The sequence below is a fragment of the Phocoena phocoena genome, chromosome 13 (assembly GCF_963924675.1).
Source record: "Phocoena phocoena chromosome 13, mPhoPho1.1, whole genome shotgun sequence".
Lineage (NCBI taxonomy): Eukaryota > Metazoa > Chordata > Mammalia > Artiodactyla > Phocoenidae > Phocoena > Phocoena phocoena.
In genome coordinates this window covers 32,361,883-32,373,905 of record NC_089231.1, presented here as the reverse complement: position 1 = coordinate 32,373,905, position 12,023 = coordinate 32,361,883, and the positions used below count along the sequence as shown (strand labels likewise).

At 35.4% G+C, this 12,023-nt stretch overlaps 1 protein-coding gene across 1 annotated transcript in view; it reads right to left on the bottom strand.

Annotated features, from left to right (window-relative positions):
* Positions 1 to 3,116: 3,116 nt before the first annotated feature.
* RIT2 (Ras like without CAAX 2) overlaps positions 3,117 to 12,023 on the bottom strand; it is a 599,180-nt gene continuing 590,273 nt past the window's right edge. The window contains 4 exon segments of the mRNA XM_065890056.1: positions 3,117 to 3,141; positions 4,505 to 4,543; positions 4,545 to 4,611; positions 4,614 to 4,701. Coding sequence (XP_065746128.1) covers positions 3,117 to 3,141; positions 4,505 to 4,543; positions 4,545 to 4,611; positions 4,614 to 4,701 — 219 coding nt within the window.

Sequence of the window (12,023 nt, the reverse complement as noted above, 5' to 3'; positions counted from 1 at the left end):
GAATTACTGGATTAAACCAAAATTCAGTTCCTCCTTACCCCAGCTACCCATCAGTCAAGGACGCATAAGGAAGAATAGAGAAGTTGTAGAGAAATAAAACAGCTGTGAATAATGCTTGGCTCTAGCTTTCCATGTTTTTTTCTTATTGGCATTTTCTACACAAGTTCCAAGGCTCATTATAAACTGTCATTTGTGTACAATCTGGCAAATTATTTTGTTATGGGGACCCACAAGACCAGTTAATTAAAAATACATAAAATAGATGATATATTTCTAGAGAGCAGAAAATGTATTTGGAATTGCATAGTGCCTCTCCAACACACACACATGCATGCACACACACCCAGTGGTATCTAGAAAAGTGCTTGCACATAGCACGCATTTTGTCACTATTTGGTAAATTGTCTTGGGTGACTACATATTTGTTTACAATGCACATGGATGCTTATTGTTTCATAGTTTCTTGACACTCCCTTGGCTATGTGGGTAGGTACACATTGTGCTTTTCTTCAAGTTTTGAGATTGATTGAGGTATCCTAGGTCTGGTTAGAAGTTTTCAGGGATAGTGATCAGGTATGAGATTTTGGAATTTAGGTCATATCAAAGAGAGTGAATCAATAGTCTTTGGGCAAAAATAACTAGGTTTTATTCTTCTAGAACATTTACTTCCTTTTAGCAGACTGGCTTAAAAGAATACTTAAAGTCTGCCTCTCTCTGCTGGTGATAATTATTTCAAATTCATGCAGTTTCACTGAATGATCATTTACAGACCTCCTTCCTTCCACAGGATGAAATGGTTGGACTTGGTAACTGTTCCACAATCTAAACCTCTCTAAGAATTTCTAAATCATGTAAATTATTTATCAGGACTTGAAAAGTATAAAGAGAAGGAACAAGAGAGAAATGAGATACAAAACTTTAGAGCCAAAGGCAAGGAAGCTGACAGTACAATAAAATTTACAGACTTTTAGTTGTTTAAAGAAAGGTGTCAAACACTACTATTATTCATAGATAGGGAAGTCATCAGGTTTTCAAAGATGTCAAACACTACTATTATTCATAGATAGGGCAGTCATCAGGTTTTCACAGATGTAGGTCTGTCATATGAAACTAGGTGCCAACTACTCTGTTTCTTAGATTGCATCTTCTAGCAAACAGAACAATCTAATGGACTGCAGTATTCACAGAGTCTTCCCAAACTTGGAAGAGTTCCAGGGGTCAGGGTAGCTGAGGGAGAAAAGTAATGTACTAATCCGTTTTATCAGGATAAAAGCAGAGTATTAAACATTTAGAGCAAAGGAAACGAGGAAGTAAAGGCCAGCTCTATGGCTATAAGAATCTTGCTATTTTTATATCATCTCCACATTTTTAAAAAAAAATTTTGGTTTTTCTCCTTACTTATGAATACCTTAGAATGAAAAGATATAGTGGATTTGATTTTAGAGGTAATATGGGACAGGGAAAACTCAGTAGATTGTGCCCTACTCCATAGAAGATGAGGGTTGAGAAAAATCCAAAGGGACAGAGTAGAAGCAGTTAACAAAAGTGAATAAATGCAAGCTGATTGCCTTGATCCCAGAGCTTAAGAATAAGAACAGTGAAGTCCATGTGGGTTTGAGAAAGGCCTTGGCCCCAAGCAATAAAAGGATCCATAAGTACAATATTCTGAAAGGCTAAGATTTTAGGCCAGTGGTTGAAAAATGACAATCTCTATTCATTCTTGCTGTAGCTATATTATGATATAAAATGTGTCTTCTTATCTACAAATTTATAATCCCATTTTTCTTCCACAAGTGAGTCTTCTAGGTAGTGTTAAACTACCTTGATTCATTCCTACATTCTCAGAGATTATCCAGTGCCAGGAGCATTGTGAATAAAATAATAAGTGCTTGCATGTTTAATGATAACTCTGGCCTTAGTCCTTCCTTTTCTCTAATTTATGATAAAAACTGTCCCCAACCCATGAAGATTAGTTTTATGGATTCCACCTCATGTTTAGCTGTCTGTTCTTTATGTTTTTTATTTTAACTCTGGTCTATTAAACAGTCAGAACTGTCCTTTCTGGTAAGGTGCTTTCTGAGTTTGAGTTTGAACACACCAATTAGTACAATGGGATAAATGAGTATATGGGCAATTTCATTTACAAAATGACCCATTTTAAAACAAACAAGAAAAAAGCCCTCTAACTGATGGTGTTTCATCATTTGAGTAAGAAGAGAAAGAAAATTTTGGCAACAAACAGAGAAAACAGGGTCTCTGGAGTCAAGAAGCCTCTTGCCTTGCAGGTGGTCTTAACTCAGGTTACTCAGTCCTAATAGGGACTCCTTACTGAGAGGTTTCAGGATGTCCTTTTAGAAGTATGTGAACCATCAGATTCATAGAAGCCTCTCTTACTGCTATAAAAACAGTATCCATTTGCCACAGCCCGGTGACTTCACTGTGATACTTTTGCTGAATCCTGATGGGGCAGAGCACTGTAAATATGGGAATATTTTATTTCAGCCCTCGAATGACCCACAACTAGCTCCTATTATTAATAATTCATCTAAGGTTCATCTCAAGCATTCAAGAAAAAGCAGCATGGCTTTTGCGCTTAAGAAAGACCAGGTTGCAGACTACTGATCTGAATTGTTTCCTGAACTTCTTTATTATCTACTGAGATTCCTGAAATGCAAACAACTGGAGACTTATCAGGTAAAGGCAGATCCCCTGAGCCTTTTATCATTCAGTCTGCAATTCTGAGTATTATCTCTATAACCAGACAGCATACCAAATGAAGCTAGAGTCTTTAAAGGGAAATGAGGCAATTGGAATGCCAATTTTATTTAGTAATATATTGTAAAAACTAAGCAACATATCTGGCTGATTGACAAAATCCATCCAACTCTTAAGGGCAAAACAAACTATCTCAAGAGGTACAGTTATGCAGATTTTGCTTTTACTTATAGGAAAATATTGAATGTGTGTGTGTGAGAGAGAGAGAGAGAGAGAGAGGGAGAGAGAGAGAGATAGGAAGGAAACGGTGGAGGGAGAGAGAGAATATTAAAGCTCAATACAATATCTAGAATTGCTTGACTGAAAATATTGGGAGTGAGAGTAAGGGAGAAGCAAGGATATCATGTCGTGTTTTCTCTCTTCTTCAATAAGCCATTTTTTAAAAAATATATATATATATATTAACATCTTTATTGGAGTATAACTTCTTTACAATGGTGTGTTAGTTTCTGCTTTATAACAAAGTGAATTAACTATACATACACATATATCCCCATATCTCCTCCCTCTTGCCTCTCCCTCCCACACTCCCTATCTCACCCCTCTAGGTGGTGATAAAGCACCCAGCTGATCTCCCTGTGCCATGCAGCTGCTTCTCACTAGCTATGTATTTTACATTTGGTAGTGCATATATGTCCATGCCACTCTTTCACTTCATCCCAGCTTACACTTCCCCCTCCCTGTGTCCTCAAATCCAATCTCTACATCTGCGTCTTTATTCCTGTCCTGCCCCTAGGTTCTTTAGAACTTTTTTTTTCTTAGATTCCATATATATGTGTTAGCATACAGTATTTGTTTTTCTCTTTCTGACTTACTTCACTCTGTATGACAGACTCTAGGTCCATCCACCTCACTACAAATAACAGTTTCATTCATTTTTATGGCTGAGTAATATTCCATTGTGTATATGTGCCACATCTTCTTTATCCATTCATCTGTTGATGGACACTAGGTTACTTCCATGTCCTCGCTATTGTAGATAGAGCTGCAATGAACATTGTGGTACATGATTCTTAGAACACTCCCTAACATCATACACAAAAATAAATTCAAAACGGATTAAAGACCTAAATGTAACACCAGACACTATCAAACTCTTAGAGGAAAACATAGACAGAACACTCTATGACATAAATCACAGCAAGATCCTTTGACTTACCTCTTAGAGAAATGGAAATAAAACAAAAATAAACAAATGGGACCTAATGAAACTTAAAAGCTTTTTCACAGCAAAGGAAACCATAAACAAGACAAAAACATAACCCTCAGAATGGGAGAAAATATTTGCAAACAAAGCATTAATGAAGGATTAATCTCCAAATCTTACAAGCAGCTCATGCAGCTCAATATCAAAAAAAAAAAAAAAAAAACAACCCAATCCAAAAATGGGCAGAAGACCTAAATAGACATTTCTCCAAAACAGATACACAGATTGCCTACAAACACATGAAAGAATGCTCAACAGCACAAATCATTAGAGAAATGCAAATCAAAACTACAATGAGGTATCACCTCACACCAGTCAGAATGGCCATCATCAAAAAATCTAGAAACAATAAATGCTGGAGAGGGTGTGGAGAAAAGGGAACTCTCTTGCACAGTTGGTGGGAATGTAAATTGATACAGCCACTATGGAGAACAGTATGGTGGCTCCTTAGAAAACTAAAAATAGAACTACCATACAACCCAGCAATCCCACTACTGGGCAAAAACCCTGAGAAAACCACAGTTCAATGAGCCTTTTAACTTCTTCCATAGGCTGTCTTTTCAGTTTCTTTTCCATCAAGGATGGCATGGACTCCTTCTTGTGGATTTCCCTTACGAAGCCATGAAGGTATCATCAGTACAGAATCTGAGGGCTGCAGAGGTCTCAAAAAAAACATGGTTATATTCTTGGGACAGACTCAAGCCTTCTTCCATAGAGACCTAAGGGGAAAATAAACTATATTAAAAAGAGAGAAAGGGAGAGACACTTGATCAAAAAGTATGTTCTCTACCAGTGTTGTAGGCCTTGGTTACATGTAAAAGGCGAGATTTATTTTTTTAATTTTTATTGAAGTATAGTTGGTTTACAATGTTGTGTTAGTTGTGTTAGCTTCTACTATACAGCAAAGTGAATCAGTTATATGTATACATATATTCCCTTTTTTCTGGATTTCCTTCCCATTTAGGTAACCTCAGCACTAAGTAGGATTCCCTGTGCTGTACATTAGGTCCTCATTAGTTATCTGTTTTATACATAGTATCAATAGTGTATATGTCAATCCCAATCTCCCAGTTCATCCCATCCCTTCTTTCCCCTTGTTCTCTACATCTGTGTCTCTATTTCTGCTTTGTAAATAAGATCATCTATACCAATTTTTTCAGGTTCCACGTATATGCGTTAATATACAATATTTGTTTTTCTCTTTCTGACTTACTTCACTCTGTATGACAGTCTCTAGGTCTATCCACGTCTCCAGAAATGACCCAATTTAATTTCTTTTTATGGGTGAGAATTTTATTTTAAGGGAAGACTCCTAGAATTTCTGAACGTGAAGGACAAATGGGAAATCAGAACCTCTGAAAGGGCAATAGAAGAGAACTGATTAAAGAACTTGGAAACCATTCTCCAGACTTCAAAAGAAGTAACATAGCACAGTAGTCAAAAACATGGCTTTAGGGCTTCCCTGGTGGCACAGTGGTTGAGGGTCCACCTGCCGATGCAGGGGACACGGGTTCGTGTTCTGGTCCGGGAAGATCCCACATGCCACAGAGCGGCTGGGTCCATGAGCCATGGCCGCTGAGCCTGTGCATCCGGAGCCTGTGCTCCACAACGGGAGAGGCCACAACAGTGAGAGGCCCGTGTACCGAAAAACGAAAAACAAACAAAAAAAAAAAAACAAAAAAAAACAAAAAAAACCTCATAGCTTTAGGTTAAAACTACTTGGTTTCAAGGCCTAGCTCTACTACTTTTTAGCCTTGCAAATCTGAGTAAATATCTTAAACTTTTGGTCTTACTGTTCTCATCTGTAACATAAGATAATAACACCAGCTCCAGAGGCTCTTTGTTAGGGTTAAATGAGATCACCAATAAAATATACATTGAAAGTGCTGGGCACAGGTTAAAACTCTAGTTATTATTAGTTGTAGTCTTAAGTGGAGCTCGTAACTCTAGACTTAACTGGAGCTCAGCTCCAGGCTGTTAGTTGGCTTCTACTTTGTCCCTCCTATCTTCTTATCCTGGGACTCTGGCTGAAAGAGCACATCTTATCTGGAATATGATGTTCCTATGATGAAGAACAGGTAGGCAGAAGGTAGAGATAACTGCACCCACATCCCATGGTCAAAGACAAATGGAGAAATCTAAAGTCAATGAAGCAGGATGTATACTCAGCTTACAATGAGTGATGGCAATGATGAGGAAAAAACAAATTGTAAAGAAATAATAGAAGGTACCAAAATCAGTTATACTTAAATGCAGTAAACTCTCAAATTAAAAAAGACAAAGATTATCAGAACACATTTTTTAAAAGCACTTGTAATTGAAACATCTTACACATAAGGATATAGAAATAGTAAAATTTGAATGGAAATGAATACAAAAAGAAAGCTGATACACTGACTTAATATCAGACAAAGTACAGAGTAAATTTTTTAAAAAAATTGCTAGAGTTAAAGGAAGTTGTATTATGATGATAAAAAGATTAATCTATCAGGATATTACATTTTGTATGCATTGAAAGTGTAGCCTCAGTTTATGGTGAAGAAAAGTTGATAGAAAAAAACTTGAAAATTATAGTAAGATATTTTAACACATCTCCCTCAGCAATTGAAAGAATAAGTAGGAAAAACATCAATAAAAATATGGAAAGTTTGAACAAAACCACACAATCAATCAAAAATACATATATAAGATGTTGTACCCAACAACTGAAAAAGTCACATTTTCTTCAAATGAACCTGGTGCATTTATAGAAATTGACTTCATGCTAAGGTATAAAGCACTTCTCAAAGCATAACAAAGAATCAAGTTCATAGCATACTCTCAAACAAATGAAATTAATCAAATTTGAATATGGTTCAATATTGTAGGAAAAAATATATTTCTACATGGTCAATAGGTCAAAAATATATTACACAAAATTTATAAAATATTTGTAACTGAACAATAATGAAAATATCACATATCAAAACTGTGTGATATCTAAACCTTTGTTTAGAATGATGTTTATAGAATTATATGAATATTTTAGAAAGGTAGAAACACAAATTTGAAGTTACTATTGCAATTGTTTTGGGGCACCACAAACCATGCTCATATAAGATGGCAAACTTAATCAATAAATGTTGTGTGTTCTGACTTCCCCACTTACTGGCTGTTCCCCCATCTTCTTCCCTTGCCTCAGGTCTCCCTATTCCCTGAGACACAACAATATATTAAAATTAGGCCGATTAGTAACACTACAATAGCTTCTAAGTGTTGAAGTGAAAGGAAGAGTAACACATCTGTCACTTTAAATCAAAAGCTAAATATGGTAAATCTTAGTGAGAAAGGCATATTGAAAACCAAGACAGTCCAAAAGCTAGACCTCTTGTGCCTGTTAGCAAAGTTGTGAATGTGAGGGAAAAGTTTTTGAAGAAAATTAAAAGTTCACTCCAATGAACATACAAATGATAAGAAAATGAGACAGCCAAAAGGCTGATATCGAGAAAGTTTTAGTGGTCTGCCTAGAAGATCAAATCAGCCACAGCATTCCCTTAAGGCTAATTCTGAGCAAGGCTCTAAATATGTTCAATTCTGTGAAAGTTGATAGAGGTGAAGAAGCTGTAGATGAAAAGTTTGAAGCTAGCAGAAGTTGGTTCATGACATTTAAGGAAAGAAGCCATCTCCATAACATCAAAGTTCAAGGTAAGCAGCAAGTGCTGATGTAGAAGCTGTGGCAAATTATCCAGAAGATCTAGCTCAGATAATAAAGGTGCCTATACTAAACAATAGATCTTCAGTGTAGATGAAACAGCCTCATATCACAAGAGTCTACCATTAGGACTTTCATAGTCAGTGTCTGACTTCAAAGGACAGACTGACTCTGTTGTTAGGGGCTAATGCAGCTGGTGACTTGAAGTTGTAGGTAATGCTTTTTTACCATTCCAAAAATCTTATGATCCTTAAGAATTATACTAAATTGACTGTGCTTGTCCTCTATAAATGGAATAACAAAGCCTGGATGACAGCACATCTGTTTACAATATGGTTTACTAAATATTTTAAGCCCACTGTTGAGACCTACTACTCAGAAAAAAAGATTTGTTTCAAAATATGACTGCTCATTGACAATGCACCTAGTCACCAAGATCTTTGGTGGAGAGGTACAAGGAGGTTAATGTTTCCATGCCTGCTAACATATCCATATGTCCACCCATAGATCAGGGAGTAATTTCAACTTTCAGGTCTTATTATTTAAGAAACACAGTTCATAAGACTATAGCTTACTGCTATAGATAGTGATTCCTCTGATGAATCTGGGCAAAGAACACTGAAAATCTTTTGGAAAGGATTCACCATTGTAGATGCCATTAAGAACATTCATGATTCATCAGAAGAGGTCAAAATATTAATATCAACATGTATTTCATAGAAGTTGGTACTAAACCTGATGGATGACTTTGAGGTGTTCAAGACTTTAGTGGAAGAAGTAACTGCAGATGTGGTGGAAATAGCAAGAGAATTAAAATTAGAAGTGGGGCCTGAAGACGTCATTGAACTGCTACAATCTCATGATGAAATTTTAACAGATAAGGAGTTGCTTCTTATGGATGAACAAAAAAAGTGGTTTCTTAAGATGGAATTTAATACTGGTGAAGATGTTATGAAGATTGTTGAAATGGCAACAGAGGATTTAGAATATTACATAAACTTAGTTGATAAAGCAGCAGCAGGGTTTGAGAGGATTGACTTTAATTTTGAAAGATGTTCTACTGTGGTAAAATGCTATCAAACAACATTGCATGCTACAAGGAAACCATTCATGAAAAGAAGAGTAAATCAATGTGGCAAAATTTATTGCTGCTTTATTTTAAGAAATTGCCAGTCACCTCAACCTCCAGCAACCACCATCCTGACGAGTGAGCAGCCATCAACAGCTACACAAGACCTTCCATAAGCAAAAAGATTATGACTCACTGAGGGCTCAGATGATGGTTAGCATTTTTTAACAGTAAAGTACTTTAAATTAAGGTATGCAGTTTTTTTATGACATAATGCTGTTGCACACTCAATAGACTACAGTATGGTGTTAACATAAATTTTATATGCATTAGAGAACCAAAAAGTTTGTGTGACTCACTTTTTTTTGTGTTTGCTTTATTGTAGTGGTCTGGAACTGAATCCTCAGTGTCTCTGAGGTATGCCTGTATGGTAATTTTTCCATAGCTAAATATTTTAACATCCACAGTAAATTGGTTATGTAAGTCTCTAAATAGACTCAGATCACATCAGATTATATTTTTTTCACAAAATGAATTGATTCTTGTCAGATTTTGCAAGTAACTACATCAAGAAAACTTTATCTTTCATATTATTTACATTTCTGAAATCAGATAACAGATTGTGGACCTGTGCTTTTAGTGAGAAATTTCAGTATCATAAAAATTGAGAATTATCCCAAATTAATATATAATTTCAATACAAATACATTCAAGTCCTGAAATCTTTTGAATCATAGAATGTCATACAGAGATACTAAAATTAGTAGGGAAGAATAAAGGTCAAAATAAAAAAGAAATATTTGAATTCTAGTAAGAAGGAGGTAAGGAAGAAAGGAACAATAACGATAATGTTGAACTCACTCTTTTAAGGCTCTCTGTAAAGCAGTAACAGTTTAGGCAATGGGGCATTAGTTAAGGGCTAGAGAGGCCAATAACATTCAATAAAGAACCAAGGAATATGGTCAAAATATATATGGGAGTTTCATATATTATTGGCGTGGCATTCCAAACCAGTGGGGAAATGAAAGTTCATTCAATGGTACACCGACATTGAGTTATCACTTTGGATTTTTTTTTTTTTTTTGTGGTATGCAGGCCCCTCACCATTGTGGCCTTTCCTGTTGTAAAGCACAGGCTCCCGACGTGCAGGCTCAGTGGCCACAGTTCATGGGCCCAGCCGCTGCACGGCATGCGGATCCTCCCGGACCGGGGCACAAACCCGCGTCCCCCGCATCAGCAGGCGGACCCTCAACCACTGCGCCACCAGGGAAGCCCTTGGATTATTTTTGATATATTATTTCAAAGAGATTTTTTTCCACCAATACTGGAGGGTGATTTTTCTTTGGGGAGAATAGAAGTAGGAAGGGATTGGAAAATCTCACTATACAAATACACATACATATTAGCTAAGTGTTTCCTAATTATAAAAATGTAGCAACACAAATAAACCATTGGAAACATCAAAATTCAGTCCAATATAATAATCAAGCTTAACCTGAAATAAAATTGGAAAACAAATTCTATGCAAAGATTCTTATTGAAATATTATACAGCAAAACAGCACCTTAATGGATGACATAATTGCATATTTTATTATTTGTAGCAGGCTGAAGAACATATATTTAACTCCATGACTATGCATTACTTTCGGAGGTAACTTAGGAATCATGAGCCCTTTATTTCAAAGTATAAAATGTAGTTGCATATGCCCTTAGGTTCATTATCAGAATATTAATTCCATGTTATTTAAATGAATAACTCAGTAAATTTTACACTCATTATAATAAAGTCTAAATGGAATTTAAATTTAGTAAAATATTTGATCTCTTCTTTAAAAAACTTCTTACTAGATCAGTGACCTAAAGCTTTCTATTTTTAGAACAAAATATTAAGATGAAAGCATATTTTAAAAATAAATTTCCACATTTCAATAAATTCCATCTCATACATTTATTGACAAATCATACATTTGTCATTTCTACCTTCGACCTTGAAATTTATATACTATAACTTCAATGGAAAAACTTGAGTCCAAACATGTAAGAAAAAGTTTAAGAAACATTAATTTTTACAGATTTCTGGGCTTCTTACTTAGTAATTATGAGTCAGTTTGAAGGCCCTAATACTGCAATAGTACCATTGAGAGTAATTTTTTTTTTTTTTTTTTTTTTTGTCCACTAGGGGTGTCTGACTGATTCAGCAATTACAGCTTCTGTATCAGAGCTCAAAACCAGGATGATCAACATATTTTTCTAAGATGTTATAACTTGTCTCTATAAATTTCAAGTAAAATGAAATATTTTTAAATCACAAATATTCATCCACATGCTATAGTAACTGCTAAGAAAGAAGCATAGTTTTATAAGGGAATTTTTTTTTTTTTTTTTTTTTTTTTAGCAAGTGAGGAGTTTCAGATCCAGAAACCTTAAGCACACATCTAATTCAGGTAAAACAAGTGTTAAGTTCTACTCTATTCCATCAAGTATTATTTCCAGTCCTTCTTACTATTTCCAATGGGGGTCTTTCCAGTTCCCTTTTCTAGTACAATATTTCATATATAGTATATATGTGGAATAATTAATTATACTGATGTGAGGTATTACAACTTAAGATGATTCTTAAATGGTAAAAAAATGGCATAGAATATTTTATATTACATTTACATAAAGGGAAACATTTAAATAAGTGCAGAAAAATAAGAAAAATTAAATATTGTAGAAAGATTATTTGGGGAGGAGGAACAATTGGTGCAGATATCATTATAACACCATGCCCCTCCATTAAAAAGAAAGGGCATTTGTGATTAAACATACCACCTGGAGGCCTTAGAAAGTATTGGAAGAAAAAAAGGGATAAAGAAAAATGTTTCATACAAGTAATGAAAATTTCAGTAACCCAGGGAAACCATCTTTTTAATATATGTGACCTTTTCCACCAAGGAAGATCACCATATAATATGCTAGGTACTCCCTGAAATGCCATTTCCTATCTGCCAAAAAAGCATTTGAATACAACAACAGCTGCATAGGGGGTTGATGAGACTTCTGGGGCACAATGGCTAGCAGAGCCTGTTCTAGTCCAGGCCCAGCTGCTAATGAGAAGTGACAAGCATACTGGGCAATTAGAATTCCAATCCCAACAATCTGCTGACTTCAGGAGCTTCATTGTTCTTCGCATCTTTTTTATCTTATACCCAAGCTGGGTAAACATAAACTAAATTAAATTATTGTAGGTACTCATGGTAATAGTGGTGTTCTATAAGCTATATAATTATTAATATC